Source organism: Sceloporus undulatus, chromosome 3 (assembly GCF_019175285.1).
Source record: "Sceloporus undulatus isolate JIND9_A2432 ecotype Alabama chromosome 3, SceUnd_v1.1, whole genome shotgun sequence".
In the NCBI taxonomy this organism is placed as follows: domain Eukaryota; kingdom Metazoa; phylum Chordata; class Lepidosauria; order Squamata; family Phrynosomatidae; genus Sceloporus; species Sceloporus undulatus.
In genome coordinates this window covers 267,113,742-267,133,877 of record NC_056524.1, presented here as the reverse complement: position 1 = coordinate 267,133,877, position 20,136 = coordinate 267,113,742, and the positions used below count along the sequence as shown (strand labels likewise).

The 20,136-nt window shown below is 43.8% G+C and overlaps 1 protein-coding gene across 2 annotated transcripts in view; it reads right to left on the bottom strand.

The window, feature by feature from the left end:
• Window positions 1–2,951: 2,951 nt before the first annotated feature.
• The window catches only part of MB21D2 (Mab-21 domain containing 2), a 73,806-nt gene continuing 56,621 nt past the window's right edge, over window positions 2,952–20,136 (bottom strand). Inside the window, exons 1-2 of one of the 2 annotated variants that reach the window (XM_042459780.1) lie at window positions 12,674–12,731; window positions 2,952–5,625 (exon numbers count right to left, since the gene is read on the bottom strand). In XM_042459780.1, the coding sequence (XP_042315714.1) occupies window positions 4,361–5,623 (1,263 nt within the window). In that variant the 5' untranslated portion in view covers window positions 5,624–5,625; window positions 12,674–12,731 and the 3' untranslated portion in view covers window positions 2,952–4,360. Of the gene's footprint in view, window positions 5,626–12,673; window positions 12,732–20,136 lie in introns of those variants that run through there. The other variant, XM_042459779.1, reaches the window with a different exon arrangement.

Genomic DNA, 20,136 nt, shown 5'->3' with positions numbered 1-20,136 from the left:
GGCTTTTGCAGTCAACTGTGGAATGATCCCTGGATCCAGAGTGGATCACCTGCCTGCAACATTTGGTTCCCACCCCTGACTTATAGGGCCCACATGGCTAGTGCAGCTTCACCACATACTGGGCTCCCACTTGCATCTCTGGGCAATGCAAGCCCAGCTAGCCAGAATGAAATCCATGGATGGTCTCCTGGTAGGTAATCTTGAATTTCCAGAAGCACAGGGCTGGTAAGGCATCACAGTTTCCTCAGGGGACACCAGCCCCATAAGAACACTCCCCCGCAAACTAAAAGTGAGGCTAAAAGATTGGATAACTCTGAAAAATGAGAAATTGCTGCAACTTGAGGGTTTTGATTTAAGATTTGGTTGTCATGGTTTTTATGGTATTATAAAGCTAAGGTTAATAATCATCATCCAGTTGCTCATGCACCAGTTGCATTTTCAGAACTCCACTTATAAACATATGAACTAAATAGGGATGCTCAAACAAAATACAACCACAGACATAAGAGAGCCTATATGTATGTGTAAAACATGCACAGAATAGTAGCTGTCATTTTTTAATATCACCTAGCTCATAAAGAACCCCAAAGCACACTGTAGTAGGGGAGTGGCCTCTGCTAGCTTTGCAATCTGGATTTTGTAGAGAACTTGATCATTTCTCTTCTGCATCTACAAGTTGTCCTTGGCAGATCATTTCTGGAATGTATGCACATCTCCTCAGAGGCTGGGTGGTGAATCTATTCCAGGTTTTGGCTGGCTTTAAAGGGGATGGTTTTAAAAGGGCCCCAATGTACTGAAAGCCCTTTAGGAACAGACTTCAGGACCTTAGAAGGCTTTTTTGAAACTTGGATTGGATTCACTGCCCTGTTGACAAGGGAATCACCAGCTGACCCACAGAGATCAACACAATGCACAGTATCTCCCCACATGAGCCTGCCTGCATCCTTTGAGTTGAGCTGCAAATCTTCCCTTAGTTCATTCTGGCACACCAGTGTAAAAAATTTCAGAAGTCGTTTCTCCATAAGCCAAGAATACAAGAGTTTTGCAAATTTTTCAATTACTTTTTGGTGGTGGTGGGGAGTCATTTGGGGACTCTTCAGTAAATGCTTCCTGAAAGGTGTTTTGTGCAGGGGGGGGGGCAGAATATCAATTGCACCCTATGAGTGTGTAGGTTCCCCAACAGATGTGGCTTTCTTCAATTCAAAGTTGAGGATAAGAGTTGTGCACAATATACCATTATGTGTGACTGTGCACTGAGTGACAATATGGATGTGTAAGGGGCATGGATGTGTATAGTTGCATTTGGTTACACATTCAATTTTGCAAGGTCACAATTCACCAACAAGGTGGCATTATGTAAAGTTGCACTCCATTTCCTTAAGACAGGATCCTGATAATAGTGCTTTGTGTATGGGGGGGGGGGGGGGGTCCGAAAAGCATGGCTGAGATCTTATCTCACCAAAGTAGTTAGGAATACATGTTGAGTTCCCATTACCCAAAATGCTTGGGACCAGATATGTTTTAGAGTTTGGATTTTTATTTTAGAATATTTGCATTTGCATTTGTTGTTCTTGTGTTTTGTGCCTTCATTTCTGACTTTGGAAACCCTAGAGCAACCCTTTCTTGGCAAGTTTCTTCAGAGCGGGTCTGCCACTGCCATCCTCTGAGGCTGAGAGCGTATGACTTGCCCAGTGGACATACGTACATAATGAGATATCTTGGGACCCAGATCTAAGCACAAAATTCATCTATGTTTCATATACATCTTATATACATAGTCTGGAGGTAATTTTATACAATATTTTTAATAATCTTGTGCATGAAACAAAGTTTGTGTCCACTAAACCATCCAAAGGGAAAGGTGACATGATCTCAGCCACCCATGAAAGAAGTTTTGGGTTTTGGAATATTTTAGATTTTGGAATTCTGGATAAGGGAGACTCAACCTGTACTTAAATATATATTGTCTCTTGACCTGACTCTTCACTCCTATCCTAACAGCCGGTAGCTGCATTGAGCCTCAGAGTAAACTGGTAGTGGTCAGATGAATGACTATGAACAGGGCTATGACAATCAAAAGCAAGACCCTTGTCACTATCTTCATCACATCACAGATCGCTGGCAGGAGAGGGCTGGAAATAGCATCCTGTTGCATTGAGCAGAACAGTCTTCTGTTGCCTAGAACAGTAGCTGGCTGTTAAAGTAGGTTTGGGAAGTAGGCCTTTGCAATTGTGACAATAGTTCACCTATCACAAACAGGGGTACCAAACAGTTATGAATGTGTACTGCTTAATAAGATGCCATTATTGTTGCTGTGTGCCTTCAAATCATTTCTAACTTATGCCAACCTTATCAGGGGTTTTCTTGGCAAGATTTGCTATTGCTTTCCCCTGAGGATGAGTGTGTGTGACACCCCAAGGTTACCAAATAGGTTTCATGGCTCAGCTGAGAATCGGACCCAGGTCTCCAGAGTTGTAGTCCAGCACCCAAACCACTATGCCATTGTGCTAGGCAATCCCCCCCCCCCCCCCCCCCACACACACACACAATACTGCCTTTTTCTCACACACAATAGTTTTTTGGGCAAAAAATATAATGGTGGTTTTTCATCTTCAGTTGCAGCACCACAAAGAAAAGAAAAGAAGGCACCCAGAATAGAACAGTTGGTGACTTTGCAAAATGTAGTTCTTGGAACTTCTGTATCTCACAGAAGCAGCAAATCACATCAGGTTAATTGACTGAAGTATAGAGCAGGTTTATGAGAGGCTCCAGCCATTGTGTATGAAAGAGGATCCAGCCCTACCTTTTGGATCAGATCAAGGGGAAATAATATAAATGCTTGTCTAGAGCACTGATCGGATCAGAGCTCCCCAACAGATGCTCCCCACTAAAGGCAGGTGAAGACTGTTGGAGTCACAGCTGTGGCACGAGGTGTCATTAGTGCAAAATGATATTTACGATGGTATGTTCTTTAATAGCATTTAAATAAGGCTTTGAATAATTACACCCACTAAAAACTAACATTCCAGAACCTTATTCCTCAAGGAAGATGAGCCGAAACAGAGTTCTTTGCACTGGATGAAGTCTTATTCTGAACAATTACATTCAAGAAGAGGTGACCAAAAAGAGGTGATTCGGGGCAAGGAGCGGAGAAGGGAGGTTTTGAGAAGAAACTTGAAAAATGTCTCTTGTATCCCTAAGCTTAAAAAGTCAATTTGATCCTTCTGGGTCAAAAAGGTGGAGTGGTCAGTAGAGAGGGATCTCGAGCGAAGGGTCAAGCCTTCCTGGCCAGAATCTCTCACACTAGCTGTCCTTGAGCAAACAGAATTTTTTTGGGGGGGTGGCCCAACAAAACCAGGAGCAGAAGAGATGATGGAAGGAGAGCAGAACCTTCTGACCACAGAAAGGAAGTTTACAAACAAGGAGGCCAGGAAAGGTGTGTGTGTTTATATGTGTGGTTTTTGGTTCAAGTTTCTCTTAGAACAGGGATGGAGACAGTATGGTCCTCCAAGGCTATTTTGGACCTGCCAAAAATCTCCCCAGATTTAAAAAAAAAGAGAGAGGGGCTTTTTGCCCACAAATAGTCCCTAGACTGCATCTACACTGTATAAATAATGTAGTTTGACACTACTTTAAGTGCTGTAGCTCCATCTTGTGGAATCCTGGGATCTGTTGTTTTCTAAGGTCCTTAGCTTTCTCTGCCAAAGTGGACTGGTGCCTCAATAAACTGCAAACCTGCCTAGGATTCTGAAGGATGGAACCATGGCTGTTAAAACAGTGTCAAACTGCATTATTTCTACAGGGTAGAGGTATCTCTAGTTTAACCACATCTGTGCATTCTAGGCAGGTCTAGGCCTTGCAGTTTTTTTTCTGTATGCAGGAAAAGACTTAAATTGTCTTTTGGGACAATTCTTGTTTATATATAAAAAGGATCTCCCTTGCTGAAAAAGTGGTGAAGTTGCCCACTGTGGCTCCTAGGGGGATGTTGGAAGGCACTGGGGGCAAATTTAACCTAAATCTGGACCGTGAGGGCAGCACTTTCAGCTCTGTGTGGGGGAGAGTCACCCCCCTGACATTTTCCCACCTGATTTAAACCATACATACAAACACACAAATACACACAAACAGGGGTGAGGGCAACAGAGAGTAAAAGGGTCTAATCCTGCACTCTCCTGGAGAACCTTCTTGCTGGTTCTGTGTTGCTCTCAGCAAATCCATTCTAAACTGGATATGTAAAAGAAGAAATAGCAAGAGAGGGAGAAGGAAAAAAGAGAGGAAATGCCAGAAAAAAAAAAAATCTTTGCTCAAGTCTAAAAGTGGGGGGGGGGGATGTGTGGAGGGGCTGAGGTGGGGGCAACCCTCAGAAGAATTTGTCGTCGATTCTAAAGTGAGGCCGGGTAACGTCGTCAGGATTAATAAAGACGGAGATGGACTTCCCTGGGTTCTCAGTCACCAGCTGCTGAAGCTTTTTGGCCAACCGGTCATCAGGCTGACTGCTGTCCCCACCGTCCGACTGTGGGGACGGGATACTGCTGGCGCTGCCTCTCCGCTGGAGTTCTAGTGTGAGCCGGTTGGCCGCCTTGACGTGCTCGATGGCTGTCTGGAGGTGCTCAGCTGGGTCCGAGCGTACGGAGGAGAGCTTCCTGGCATGGAGCATGACTGTCTCCTCAGAGAGATGCTCCAACATGTTGCACTGGGGAATGAAGTAGTTGGGGCACATCTTGTTCACCAGACAGTGCTGGAGGTCATCAATCAGACCCAGGAGGAAATGGGCCGCGTAGTCTTCCTGGGCCAGGTAGTTCGCTGGGAGCCGGTCACAGGCCCAGAGCATCATGCTGCGCAGGTGGTAGGGGCTGATGGCCTTGGGGCGGGAGAGAAGCTTGATGATGATGGCTTTGCAAGCCTGGTAGGCTTGCATGAGGCTAGGGGAGATGCACTTCTTCAGCTGGACTTCGCTCCGGGCGAAGGACAGCCGCCATTCATTGTCCTTCCGGCCCTTGTAGGAACAGGCCGGCACTAAGTAAAAGCCGCTGATTACCTCTTCCTCAGTGATCTTCCCATCCCAGAAGTGGTTCTCCATCAGCCAGCTCTGGGCCACAGCCGGCCAGCCTTTGAATGAGACAACAGGGACGACATCATAGAGCATGCGACTGCTACCCACACCCAGAATGATGGAGATGATGGTCCCATTCTTCTCCACCTTCTCCACTTTGGGCATGCCCCTCTGGGGCTTCTTCTGGATCTCAGACAGGACGATGCTGATCGAGTCATAGAACCACTCAGCCACTTTGGTGGGGGAGAAGAAGTAGTTGGTAGCCCCATTGATGTGGTCCACGATGGTGCAGCAATCCTTCCACTTGCTGATGGTCCCCTCATCAAAGAGCCGCAAACTCAGCCATGAGTGGCAGAGGGCTGAGTGGCGCATGTCCAGGGTGACCGGCTGGTTCCGGTCATGGAGCTTCAGGGCTGGCACCAGGAGGGTGAAGTCCATATCATAGTCAGTGCCACGGGCGTAGATGTTCAGCTCATCCAGGTCCAGGTCCACCACCCCTTCCCGGACACCTCCTGAAAGTAGCAGGTACTCGTTAGCCACCGGAAGTTTTTGGTCGAGTTTCTGTACCATGCCTGGAAGGAGAAAGAGAGAAAGGGGCAGCATTAGAGACTCTATAAAGGTCATTTAAAGCAGGAGGACACATCCAGCTCCAACACCACTTCAGAGTCTACTATGAAGGAGGATAGAAAGAGCTCAGAGAGCTCTGGTGCTACAACAAACTATAAATCCCAGGATTCCATAAGATGGAGCCATGGCAGCAGTGTCAATTCAGCCCTGCATATAGAATTGTATAGTTGGAAGGGATCATATGGGCCATCTAATCCAACATCATTCTACCATGCAAGAATTCACAACTAAAGCATTCACTGGATTTGGAAGCATCCAACAACTTCAACTGACATGGAAGTCACCAGCCAACGCTCTTTCCTCCAACAGTAAAACTCGGTTGCTAACATTTGTGGTCTGTTCTATTTGTTCCAGCTGCTTAAGCAGCAGAAGTCCATCTCCTGCCATCTGGAGAATTCTCTGCAGAACTAGCACCATCATTCCAAATATAAACAGAACAAACCGGTGACACACTGGGCACAAGCTAGACTCAGCAATCATGCAATGGCGAAGGGTTTCCCAAAAGAGTACTCTCAAAAAGAACAATGGCAATGCATACTACGCTTGGTAGTGGGCTATTGATAATTAGTAACAGGTCTGGAAACCATGCCCTATGAGAAGCGACTTAGGGAGCTGGGTATGTTTAGCCTGGAGAAGAGACAGTTAAGAGGTGATATGATAGTCCTGTTTAAATATTTGAAGGGGTGTCATATTGAGGATGGAACAAGCTTGTTTTCTACTGGTCTAGAAAATAGGACACAGAACAATGGGGTACAAACTACAGGAAAAGAAAATCCAGCTGAATATTAGGAGTAACTTCTTGACAGTAAGAACTGTTTGACAGTGGAACACGCTCCTTCTTTGGAGGTCTTCAAACAGAGGCTGGATGGCCATCTGTTGGGGGTACTGTGATTGTGAGTTCCTGCATGGCAGGGGGTTGGACTGGATGGCCCTTGTGGTTTCTTCCAACTCTATGATTCTATGATTCTAAGAGCAGAAGGCTACACAAATAGATATGTTTGCACTGAGAAGCCCAGATATTTGCAAAACCCTGGTCCCAGCAAGAACAGAGCACACTGTGTCACTTTAAACTAGGACTTTTAAATTGGTATATTTTTATATTTGGGTGGCTCAAATGTGTTCTATGTTCATTTGTGTTTACTTATGCATTAGAATCTCACTGCAAGAAAGTTTTGAATAGTTTTCAAGGACTATTTGCAGATCAAGTGTGGTCAACCTGGATTATTTCTGCACTGCAGATACAACCCCATACACTCAAAGAAAGGGTTTTTCTTGAGTCAAAAAAATGCCCATTTAATGCCCCTTAAAACCACCTGGAACAGCACTGGGATTCAAGACACACATTCTGGCTGCACCTAAACCTCCAGATATTATCAGAAATCAGCCAAAAAATACCCAATAAACCCAGAAATAGAGTTGTTGGGGTTTTTGTTCCCTGGGGGTGCATTTTATTAAAATTGGATTTAAAGGTGAAAACAGCCTGAATCATATTATTGCACTAAAGTACAACCATTGAATCAGTCAGGATGATTAAACATTGGTGAGTTAGAAGGTGATTTGAATCTGTAACACCAGAAAAGCAATTTGCATTATTATCTGAATCCATTTGATTTCAATCAAGGCAACTCTGTTCCAAAGGAGCTGTAGGGGAAACCTGTAGCCTGCTGGCCAACTGTGTTTTGGTCCAATGGCCACCCACATCGCTTGGCCAGGGCAGGAGAAGTTCTGTGCAAATGCAAATTATGTTGGGACAAGGACAAAAAAAGAGAAAGGAGGCTGGAGCTGGAATTGGCAGCATGGACTGAGAACAAGAGCAAAGGCACTGGGGCAAGTGAGAGAATGTTCCTAAAAGAATAAAAACCAGCCTGTGGCCAACACAGCCTTACGGCGCGTCAAATCTCACCTCGGCACGACATGCCGCCACTTCCTTGGCTAAATGTTTGTTGGGATGAAAATGTGCAATGCCTTGGTCATGCCCTCCAACATTGTACAAATGCAAACCAGCAGACATGTGACCAAGCAACATCAGAGTGTGGTTAAGATGGTTATTAATGAGGAAGAACAGACAAACTAGGAATACACTGCCTTGGAGAGCATTGTCTTCTCCTTCTGTGGAATTTTTAAACAGAGGCTGGATGGCAATCTGTCACAGGGAGTGTTTTGATGGTGTCTTCCTGCACGGCAGAATGGGGTTAAACTGGATGGACCTTGGGAGTCTCTTCCTACTCTATGATTCTATTATTCTAAAAGAGGCTGCAACAGTTTGTTTCAGCCTGAACCTACTGGGGAGAGCAAGATTCTGCCCCCTATTCTTCTTCAGTTTGCTGAGTTAATGCAAACTAATTTTTAGGGAAGGTCAAGATTCTGCCCCCTTTTCTTCTCCCCACTGCTGAGTTTGAGTGCAAACTATTTTTTTTTTTTTTTGCACTTGGTATTCATTTGCAGCAACTGAAGTAAGCTGAGGAAAAAGGGGGAAAGTGGGAAGAAGAGAAAGAAACTGGGACATTTTAAATGCAGCTATAAAAATGGGGTGGCAGAGAATTGGAAATGTCCTTGCCAAATCCAGGATGGTTGGAGGGTATGCTTGACATACTAGTTTGGTCTCTTGTCCCCTTTGGGCCCAAGATGCAGCTTGCAAAGGTGGAGGGCTCAATGCCTATCTCATGCCAAGCCTGCGTTACGTATCTCCCCATGGGGGTATAGGTTACACTCTCTCCAGCAAGCCCTATATGGCTTAGTTCCAGGCTATTTGAAAGGCCATTATCTCCCCATTTGTGCCTGCCCAGGTCCAGAGAGCATCTGGAGAAGTTCTTTTCTCATTCCCACCACCTCCAAAGGCATAATATGAGACAGAGCCATTTTAGTGGCTGCTCCTTGGCTAGGAAGTCTAGAATGGCCTCCTCTTCGTTAAGACCTCAAAGGCCTTTGAAAACTGAATGTTTTTAATGAAAGCTGCTGCACTGTTTTAATTGCACTGTTCTCTAAACTGCTTTCCATATTGCAGCTCAATGTTTCAAGTACAGATTGAGTTTCCCTTATCAGGAATTCCAAAATAATCCAAAACCTGAAAGTTTTTTCACAGGTGGCTGACATAGTGATACTTTTGCTACAAATCCCACGGTTCTGTAGGAGGAAGCCGTGGCAGTTAAAGCGATGCCAAACTACATGATTTCTACAGTGTAGATGCACCCCAAGTCAAAAGAACCCATGACATTCACAGGGTGACCAGGCATCCTCCTTTTCCAGGATATGTCCTCCATTTCAATCTTCTATCCAGAAGGAATTCCAAAATGTCCTCCATTTGGAGCATGACTATGAAGCATGAATTTGACATTTCTGAGTGTTTCAAGCTTTTATTTTGTAATGCTCTACATTTTTCTTGAATATCCTACATTTAGTGGTGCCTTGTCCTCCTTTGCAGTGAGGACACCTGGTCATGCTGGTCATTCATAACAAGCCATCCTAAACTCTGCCAGGCAAGAGTCACACAGAGGCAGAGGCCAAAATCTCTCTTCTCTTCTAGTTTCTGAAAAGTTAGTTGCTGCTATGAGTTTTCTCTTTTTCTTTAAAAGAGAAAAACCACACACAACCACCAGCACAAACCTAACTTGTTAAATACACATGTCAGTGAAAGAGAGCCCTATGGGACGGCTGGAGTTATTTTGGGGGAAACTATTTTTAAAATCACATGCCGAGCAAATGTGATGCAGTGCTCCCTTTTGAAGATTCTTGTGATGTAATAAAAGGAACACATCCAACCCGCATCAATTCCCTCCTCCTCCTCCTCCTCCTCCCTTCTCATTCAACTCTCTGCTTCTCCTGCTACACTCCATGAGGAACACTCAGCAATTCTTGCACAGATCTTTCCCCAAAATAGCAAATGCTCCTCGAGGTCTACATTTTTTAAAATACAGTAGTCTTTATTTGGCCTCATTATAGAGAATGCTGGATGCAAAGCAAGCCACAGTTTTACAATGCAAAATTAACTCAATCCAAAGCAACACACATGGCTGGAATCCTGTTGGCTGGTCTCCACAAAAATAGACCTATTCAGTCAACTGTTGAATGGTGAGTCAACACATTGCATAACAACAACAACAACAACAACAACATTCAGTCTTCAGAAATGCTCTCAACTGACTCAAAGGGTTGGTTGAGTCTAGCAATGTAATTCAGACCATGAAATCCTATAGAGGGTAGGTTTGGGGATGCCATGCTACTACTTTGACCTTACTTTCTCATTTCTTTCCCTCAGCCCCACCACCAAAACACAACCATCATCTACCCATCAGGACTCAGGTTTAAGATGCATTAACTTGGATCTAAAGGAAGAGCACTCTTTTCTGGACAGAACTACAGGACATTTTTTTCAGCATAATTTGCCAACTTTGTCTAATCAGAATGTCTTTGTGGCCTCATGGTCTCTCTCCACTTCTGAACCTTTTGAAGTTCTTGCACTTTTCAGACTGTCACCTGGCTGAGCTGAGAGTCTTCTTCACATAATCACAGGGATGGAAGAGACCCCAAGGGCCATCTAATCCAGCCTCCTGCCATGCAGGAATACACAGACAAAACACTTTTGAAAGGTGGCCATTGAAAGTCTGCTTAAAGATCTCCAAAAATAGAGTCCACCATCCTCTGAGACATACCAGTCTCCTCTATTGCCAGAAGGTTTTCGGGCACAGTACAAGTTGTTGGTTATTACCTTTAAGGCCCTACATAGCTTGGGCCCAACTTATTTAAAGGATCACCTACTTCCATACAATCTGCCCTGTGCTCTCAGGTCCTCTGGGGGGAACTTAGCTGCAACCTATAAAGACCAGATTGACTGCGACCTCCCAGAGGGCTTTTTCTGCAACCGCACCCAAACTATGGAACGGCCTGCTAGACGAGATCCGTCAAAACACCAATCTAGATAGTTTCAAGAAGGCTGTTAAGACGGATCTCTTCCGGCAGGCCTTCCCAGAATAAATTACTCAGCCATATAGCGACCCCCCCCCCCACACACACATATATCTGGTGACTCTGCCCACTATTATTGTTTTAATTGTTCATGTAATTTTAACCTTAAACTGTTTAATTCTTTTTTAAGGGGAGTATATTTTGTATACAGTATATGGTGTATTCTTTTAATATTGTTGTTAAGCTGCTTTGATTGTTTTTACAAAAAGCGGGGTAGAAATAAAAGTTTATTTATTTTTATTATATTATTATTATTAGAAAGTTAGACCTAAGGGTTTGTTGCAATCATTTTTCTTGTCATTTGAATCCACTAGTTTGTATTCTAGAGTCCTGCGCTGTTGCCACACTGCAAAATAAAGTAGTTTGACACCGCTTTAACTGCCAAGGCTGAATGCTATGTAATCACGGGATTTATATTCTAAGGATGCAAAAAGAAAAATTCATCACCTATCATTAAATGGCCAAAAGATATCCTTCCTATGTAAGATATTTAGCCTTTCCTGTGAGAGAACTCTAGTGCCACAAGAAACTACAAATCCCAGGATTCCATGGCATGGAACCATGACATATAAAGTGGTGTCAAATAGCAATATTTTGCAGCCCAAGAGACCTTTTTTTGCCTTTGTTTGTGCAGAAAAGGAGTTGGGATGTTGGGTTTTGTTTTTCCCAAAATAATTTCTTGTGCTCAGTAAGGTTTTTCAGGGGACATTCTGCAGATCTAGGAAAGTCAGAAGAGAATATAGATGAGGGCTTTTGCATATTTTTCAGATGGCAAAGGGGTAGATTTTTACTAGCAGGTTGGATGGATCAGTACAAAATCTCTGCCCCTCATTCCTCGTTCTAAGATACATCTGGGAAGCCAACCAGCATGACCTGAAAGCAACAACTGCACTCTTTCAGAGGCACACTGCTATGGCATATGGAGGCTCTTCTGACACAGTCTTCCCCATCAGCCTCAAAAGGTTGAAGATCTTTAGTATACCGAAGATCTCCAGTAGTATATCATTTTATAGTAGATGCAAGAGCAGAACCAGCAAAGGGTAAGTTTATGGAATAAACTTTTGGGCTTTGTACCCACAAAGCTAAGAGGAAGTGAGACCAAAAATAATCCCTTTCTAAAACAGCTCCTTCCAACTTTGAAGGTTTAAAGCAGAAATAGATGCCAAAGTCACATTATAGGACTTCTCCTGTTCCACTAAAATCACAATGGAAAATATCAAGGTCGCCACTGCCACCTAGCCAGCTTCTGGGGGAATAACAGCTTTAAAAATACACACCTAGAAGGAAAGACAACCAACAACCTCAAAGTTCCTGGACAACCCCTTCATTTTTTTTAAATCCCCAAGCAAAAAATTATCTCACCACATTGCCTGAAGCCCAGCAAAAATGAACCAGAATATAGCAGCTTGTCTTTATTTGCCCACCCCACACTTTTAGAAGGGACAAAAATTAGCTGAAAATAAAGCTAGCACAACATGAAAAGTGCTTTGCAATCCTTCTGGGTAAACTAGAATGTGTCAGTGTGATGTGCTAGGGGAGGTGGGGAAGGGAGAGAATTAACCATGCAATTGCCCACAACTGTTGTAGCTACAAAGCAAACAGAGCAGCCATTTCCCAAACTCTTTCTCCCCAGTAAATAATCCGCTTGGAGATCTACACCGCTTTGATCTGGAGAAAAAGCGGTATATAAATACAAGCTTATATTATTATTTTTTTATTATTATTACTATTTCCTAATGATCCACACATGGCATCTGTTCCAAGCCATGATAGCTATGGACATATGGCATAATCACCCACCCTTCCCAACAATGTGCATTTGCCATTCCATGCCATCAAGTGAGCTTCAACTTACAGAATCCAAGGGTTGGAAGAGATCCCCAAGGGCCATCCAATCCAACCCATTCTGCCATGCAGGAAGACACCATCCAAGCCCTCCCTGTGACAGATGGCTATCCAGCCCCTGCTTAAAAGCCTCCAAAGAAGGAGACTTCAAGGCAACAGTGTCTTCCACTGGGAAACAGCTCTTACTGTCAAGAAGTTCTTTCTCATGTTGAGGTGGAATTTCTTTTCATGTAGTTTGAATCCATTGCTCCGTGTCCTGTTCTCTGCACTAGCAGAAAACAACTGGCTCCATCCTCAACATAATAAATAATAAAAAACAACATTTAAAATCATACAATAATATACATAATCCCCCCCTTAAAAAAGAATTAAACACATTAAGATTAAAATTACATAATTAATATTTAAAATCTAATAATCACAGGCCAGGTTATAACAAGACCAAGAATATCCATGGTGTATGGGAGTAATTACTATATGGCCAAGGACTCTATGTCCCCACTTAACCTTCTCTTCTCCAGGCTAAACATCCCCAGCTCCCTCGTAGAGCCTGGTGGTTTCAGCCTTTTCACCATTTTGATGGCCCTCCTCTGGACACCCTCCAGCTTCTCAGCATCCCTCTTGAATTATAAGTGCCCAGAATAGTACACAGGATTCCAGGTGAGGCCTGACCAAAGTGGAATGGAGGGGTATTATTACTTCCCTCAATCTCAGACTATACTCCTATTGATGCAGCCTTGAATCTTATTGGCTTTTTAGCTGCTGCATCACATCTCTGACTCATCTTCAGTCTCCCTTTAATATGGCTCATACAGTTTCCATCTGAATGAGAGAACTCAAAAATCCCCAATCACCAGCAGCCCTGCTCAGGTCTTGCAAACTCAGGGCAACCATAGATTCCTTGGTAGAATCCATTCACTTACATGGTGATCTTCCTTTTTTCCTACTGCCTTTCAGTTTTTCCAGCATTATTTCCAGTGAGTCCTGTTTCCTGAGACGTTTTGAGTTCTAGAGAAAATTTTGCTTTCATTTGCCTTCTTGGCAGCCCATGTATTTCTCCAATGCCATATAATGAATGAGTTGATTTTGGAGGATATGTGTATATCCAAGAGAGCCAGGCTGGTGCAGTGGTTTGAGCATTAGACTATGACTCTGGAGACCAGGGTTTAAATTCCAGCCCAGCCATGGAAACCCACTGGGTAACCTTGGCCATGACATATTCTCTCAGCCTCAGAGGAAGGCAAAAGGAAATTTCCCTCTGAAAAATCTTGCCAAGAAAACCTTCCAATAGCATCACTTTATGGTCACTTTAACTCAAAAATGACTTGAAGGCACACAACAACAAGAACGCCGACAAGTGTATACCCAAAGCCAAAGCAGGAATTTTTTTCTTGTTGGAAGAATATAGTTCTAGGTTACAGTCTGGACTCAGCTTTAGCAAAATCTGGTTTCAGTCCTTCTTTTGGACAAAATCCAGGGACAGGGACAGAAACAGCATGCAGTATGGGAAACAGCCACTAGAGGGGAGCCTTCCTCATCAACTCTACTTCAAGAAAGCAATGCAATATGGATAACGCTTTCTTGTTGCATATAGGATATGGATGTGTGCAGTGGCTACCCCTTTGTGGTTTTTGCATTACTGGTGCATTAGAAAAAAAAATCCTTGGGATTTGTGGACAAACATGTTCTTTTAAATTAAATCTCTGTAGTCTGGAATTTAAACAATGCTTATACCGTTGTAACAACACTTATATTCCAGGGATAGAAGAAGAAGAACTCATCACCTATCATTCAGGGGTCAAAAGATATCCTTCATTTGCCTGAACATCTCTTTTATAGACATCAACTCAATGAAAATGTGTTTCTGGAAATAAATCAGTATTGTTGTTGTTACGCACTTCCAAATCGACTCTGACGTATGAAGACTCCACCATAGGGCTTGCTTGGCAAGACTGATTCAGACAGGGTTTGCCGTTGTTGATGCTGCTGTGTGCCTTCAAGTATCGTGGTGTTTTGTCAGCCAGATGTCTTTAGAAGGGGTCTGAGCCTGAGAGAGTGGGATTTGACCAAGGTCCCCCAGTGGGCTTCTGTGACCAAATGGGAATTCATACCCTGGTCTCCAGAGTTGTAGCACAATGCTTAAACCACTACATCACACTGGCTTGGACTTTCTTGATAAACATTTGTTTGACAGAGGTTTGCCATTGCCTTCTACTTAGGCTGCCAAGAGAGTGTGACTTAACCAAGGACGTCCAGTGGATTGATTTCCCAGAGTACTAGTCTAGCACTCAAACCACTACTGCACTCTAGCTCTCGACATATCTGACCATATCCATATATACTTATTTATATGCCTAGCCCATGCCATATCCTATGGATCATTCTCTTTTTTCTTTTCTCCTTTATTTTCCCATTGTAACCATGTTTTATTTTGTTTTTACAAAATACAAGACTTTCAGCTGTTCTCCTTTTGTAAGTTGCCTCCTCCTTTCCACCCTGCAGGTGCTTTATTTAAAAACAAGCTGCCAAAGCAAAACGCTTTGGCATTTCCTAAACACACCTGCAGGTAAAGTGCACAATTGGCAGAAATACTTATTATTATTTATAATAACAGCCCCTGAAAACCACTAGGCACTGCAGGGGGCAGGGGAGAAAAGAGAGAAATAGAACATGCCTCACCTTCAGACTTCCTAAAATCAAAGAATAGGTTCACCAGGGTATAGTATTTTCTACTTGAAGAGAATGCATAAGCTTCTAATTCTAATTATGTCACAAATCAAACTGTCTCAGATCTGGAGCATAGGAAGCTGGAATATGACCACCAACAAATCTGAGAGGGTCAAAGGTTTGGAAGCCAAGACCCATGAGGGATGGCTGGGGGACTTGTGTGTATGTTTAGCTTGAAGAAGAGAAGACAGAGAGGTAACATTACATTACATTACATTAGTTATGTATTCCAGCACTGAGCAAGGAGTTACACTAGATGGCCCTTGTGGTGCCTTCCAACTCTTAAGATTCTAGCATTCTTGCCTCACCAGGTGACAAGACTCCTAGACTAGTGCAATCCTACACTAGGTAAAGCAGTCTCAAACTGGATTATTTCTGCAGTGTGTTTTGGACCTGGGTCCCCCAACCCCAACCACCAGCTGTGTCCACAGCGGCAATACTGCATACTCCAGTTTCCAAGTTGCCAGACCTGCCACTTTGGGCATTCACAGCCAACCCCTGGCTGACCCTGAGTGATCTTGGACTCAAAAGACACCCAACCTGGAGTCCAGCACCAGGCCAGGAGTTTTCCTCTGCCAAAGTTGCCAGTCAAATGGGAAAACTGAGATGACAGGGCTTGTGGCCAATGTGGCAGGAAGAAAGAATCCAAGAGGCAAAGAAGAGACTTGGATCGGCAGCTCTCAGGCTCCACAGTCCCAATTGATGCATCTGCAAGACAGCAGGAGTGTAGGCCAAGAGGTAACCAAGGAATCCCCGACTTTGGTGATTGTAAGCCACAAATGGAGTATCTGCTGGAAGGGAAGGGAGACAGGGAAGCCTCCACTTGAACAAAGGCTCCCAACAGGGAAGCTGACAAGAGGAAACCTCTTATTTATGCATGTATTTTGTATTCTGTCTTTCTCGCAAAATGAAACCCAAGGTGATTTTCAAACAAATTTAGAAAGAATTCAAAGAAATCACCGTGTTAGTCTGGAAAATCTATGAATGAACATGCAAAGGGATCTAGTAGCACCCTTGAAAGTGCTAACTGAAAGAGAGAAGTTGGTATCATGAGCTTTCTACCAACTTCTCTCTTTCAATTCATCTCAAAGGTGCTACAGGATCCCTTTGCATACAAATTTAGAAAGAGCACAGCTAAAACGTATTAATTGTTCTTGCATGACTTCAGATTCCACAGAATGATGCCATGATACTTAAAGTGGGGTCAAACATTAATTCTGCAGTGTGGCAGCAACCTTTGATTCCTGCCTTGTAAGTTAACCTGCACACACGTTTGTTGTTGTTGTGTGCCTTCAGGTCAACTCCAATGTATGGAGACCCTCCTTAAGATTTTCTTGGTGAGATTTGTCCTGAGTTGGCTTACCTTTGCCTTCCTCTGAGGCTGAGAGAGTGTCTGACTTGCCCAAGGTCACCCAGTGGGTAATGGAGATTGGATAGCCTTTGAGGGTCTCTTCCAAACCTGATCCTATGAATTAGTCCCAAACCTGACTAAGACAATATCTTGATGGCACGGTGGGATGCACAAACAAATGGAAGAACGTCCCACTGATGTGGAAAAATAAAATCCCCTTTCCCACACCTCTGGAACTCCAGAGGCAGCAGACCCTTCCTCCAAAGGGTCTCGTGGAGGGACAGGCCCCCTGCCACTTAGCTTTGCCCACCAAGGAGGAGGCATAAGGAGGCCTCCTTAAACCTGTTAGAGCAGACCCACCGTGACCATGGCAGAGAAGAGGATTAAGGCAGAGGCAGAGAGGGTCAGGAATGGTGCCGGACCGCAGGGCTTTGTACTCAGATTGAGGCCATAAACCTTTAAACCGGAACGGAGTGGGGTGAGGAGATGGGAAAAGGATCTGTCGCCCCAAAGAGTGGCCCTTGGGGTGCCAGATGCCGAATGGTGCTTGGAAAACAGAGCCAGACAGTTTCTCCTCCTCCTCTTCTTTTCAGCATAAAAGACTCTTTATTGCAATGCCTGGTATGCTTTCTCTCTGGCCTAGAAGCTTGCATTCTGTGCATTTCACTTAGCCGAATAAAGGTACCACTGTTTTGTGAATTTTGGATGTTATTCTGGCCCAGAGTTGTGAGCAAGAATGCCAGACTGCGTCTCATACATGTGTGCACACATAAATGCGTTTTAGGAGCATTTTGGACCCAGGTCTCTGCAGTCTTGAGCTGCTAAGCCCATTTAGACAGAGTGACCAAAATGCCTATTCCAGGACACATCCTAGACTTCAGCCTTCTGTCCAGGAGGAATTTCAAAATGCCTTCTATTTAAGCACCACTAAGAAGCATGAATTTATATTTTTATGAGTGTTTTTAGCTTTTATTTGGTAATAACCAACAATTTTCTCAAATGTCCTACATTTTGCAATGCCTTGTCCTCCTTGGCATTGGGTCACCCTACATTTAGATAACCTCAGGGAGCCATTGGCCCTCCATCTAAAGGAGCTGCTGTGTGCATAAAATTAGGGGAGGAGGGAAGACTTATGACTCTCAAAGGATTCATAAATAATTTGCTTAACTAAAATTAAAGCACTCTCCTGACACTTCTTTTCTCCCACTCCTTCCACTCTGCAAATCCAGAAATGTAAATTATGCTACTTCTGGCATCACATCCCAAAACTGAGAGTAGCCACATTAGCCCACTGGGACCAGCCAAGCTCAGCTCCAGGAGCCCAAAACCAAACTGATTTAAGTCTCAGCCCCTCAAATTTCCTTTCCTCCAACAAGGAGCCCTCCTTCTCCAAAAGGCCAAAACACAGGCTGACTCTGCACTGCAGCAATAATGCAATTTGCCACCACTTTAACTGCCATGGCTCCATCCTATGGGATCCTGGGATTTGTAGTTTCTTGTGACACCAGAGCTCTTTGAGAGAGAAGGCTGAATATCTCACCAAACAACAAATTCCAGAATTCCATATCACTGAGCCATGGTAGTTAAAGCATTGTTAAACTGCATTAATTCTGCAGTGAATATGCAGCAGCAGTCTAGTAGAAGCACCCAGGCCACATTTGATACTGTGGAAACTGCTTCATTATTCCTCTTAATTCTTTATTACAAAGGAGTTTGATATTAACTGGCTGCTGCCTGAGGATGTTGTTGGACATTTATTTATTTATTTATTTGTTTATGGTATTTATACCCTGCCCTTCGGCCCTAAAGGCTATCAGAGCGGCTTACAATTATTATTTTTAATTAGACGGTTCCCTGCCCTCAGGCTTACAATCTCATCATTGTTATGTTTTAAATGCTTAAGAATATTTTAAGTTAGTGCAGTTTCTGGCAAGATCATTTGTTTAACAGCTTCTAATTTTTCTTTTTAGATGTTGTGGTTTGAATTTTGGAATAAAACTCTGGGATATCAATGTTCAAATCCCCACCACAGAAACCCTCTGGGTAACCTTGGGCATGTCGCACTCTCTCAGCCTCAGAGGAAGACAAGAGCAAACCTCCTTTGAAGAAATCTTGACTTGCAAATGGCGGTGTAGTGGTTTGAGTGCTGAACTAAAACAGTGAGAGACGAGGATTCGAATTCCTGCTCAGCTATGAAAATCCAATGCAGGTCACACACTCTCAGCCCCAGAAGAAGGCCATTCCAAACCTTCTCTGAATAAATCTTGCCAAGACAGTGTTTCCATATGTCTGAGAGCCTGCATGTCATAGTTGTTAAGAGTGATGGACCAGGACTCCTGGAAACAGGGGCTCAATTCCTTGCTCAGCCATGGAAACTGGCTGGATAACCTTAGTTAAGTCACACACTCTTAGCTTTAGAGGATGGCAATGGCAGGTTTCCCCTGAAGAAATATGGCCAAGAAAACATAACAATAACATAACAATAACAACACACTGGGATTCCTATCAGGGTAGTGGTTTGACTCTAGAGATCAGGGTTCAGTTCCCCACTCGAGTATAAAAACCCACTGGGTGACCTTGGGCATGTCACACTCTCTCTGTCTCAGAGGATGGCAATGGCAAACCCCCTCTGAAGAAATATGTCAAGAAAACCCTGCAATAGGCTTGCCTTAGGGTTGCCATAAGTCAAAAATGACTTGGAGGCATACAACAACAGAGCAGAAGGTTCCCCATGACACAATCCATGCAAGACTGCTTATTTTAGACAAGAGACTTAAGCAGGTGCCCTCCTATGTCTGAACCCATCACGGGGAACCCGAGAGAGTTTGTTAATTGCCCAAATGCCATCCACTCTGCTCAGACTTAGGAGGAAGCTCCTAAAATGTTTTCTTCTTCCCCACTTGGAAAAAAAAGCTTCCATCCCCGTTTGAACAATGCAGTTCCCCTTTCTTCCCCTCTTTCCCTAAAAAACTAGGATTACAAAGGGGACATCTGTTCCTTTTCGGACTTTCTGGCTGCCTCAGCTGGCAATAAAACTCTGCCCAGGAGAGAGATGTGTGAAGTGGAGTGGAGTGGCTGTTAATCACCAGTTGCTGAGTGATAAAAGTGGTCTTCAATTGTGAAGAGGCTGGGAAACCCAAGCCAGGGGCAGTGGGAACCATCAACACCCCCCCTTTTTTTCCCTGTGTGTTCAAAGAGAAAGTCCAGCTGGCCAGAGGGGGACAACCATATGAGACATCAGATCCAGAGGTTGCTACCAAGATAAAGAGCCCCACAGGGACCAAACAGTGTTTGAGCTATTCAATAATGCTCTGTCTGTGGGATCCTACACTGGAGGAAAAATGGTGTGCACCATTTGAAATGGTGTATCACTTTCTCTATGTCTGTGGGGCATTTTTTTTTAGGTAATGCAGGACATCTACATTCAGAAAGTGGTTCCCAAACTTTGTTTCTCCAGTATGTAGAGGGATCTTGTAGCACATTTGAGACTAACTGAAAGAAAGAACTTAGCAACATGAGTTTTCAGTGGCTGCCAACCAGTGTTGGCAATGTACAGCTACATGGGGAAATG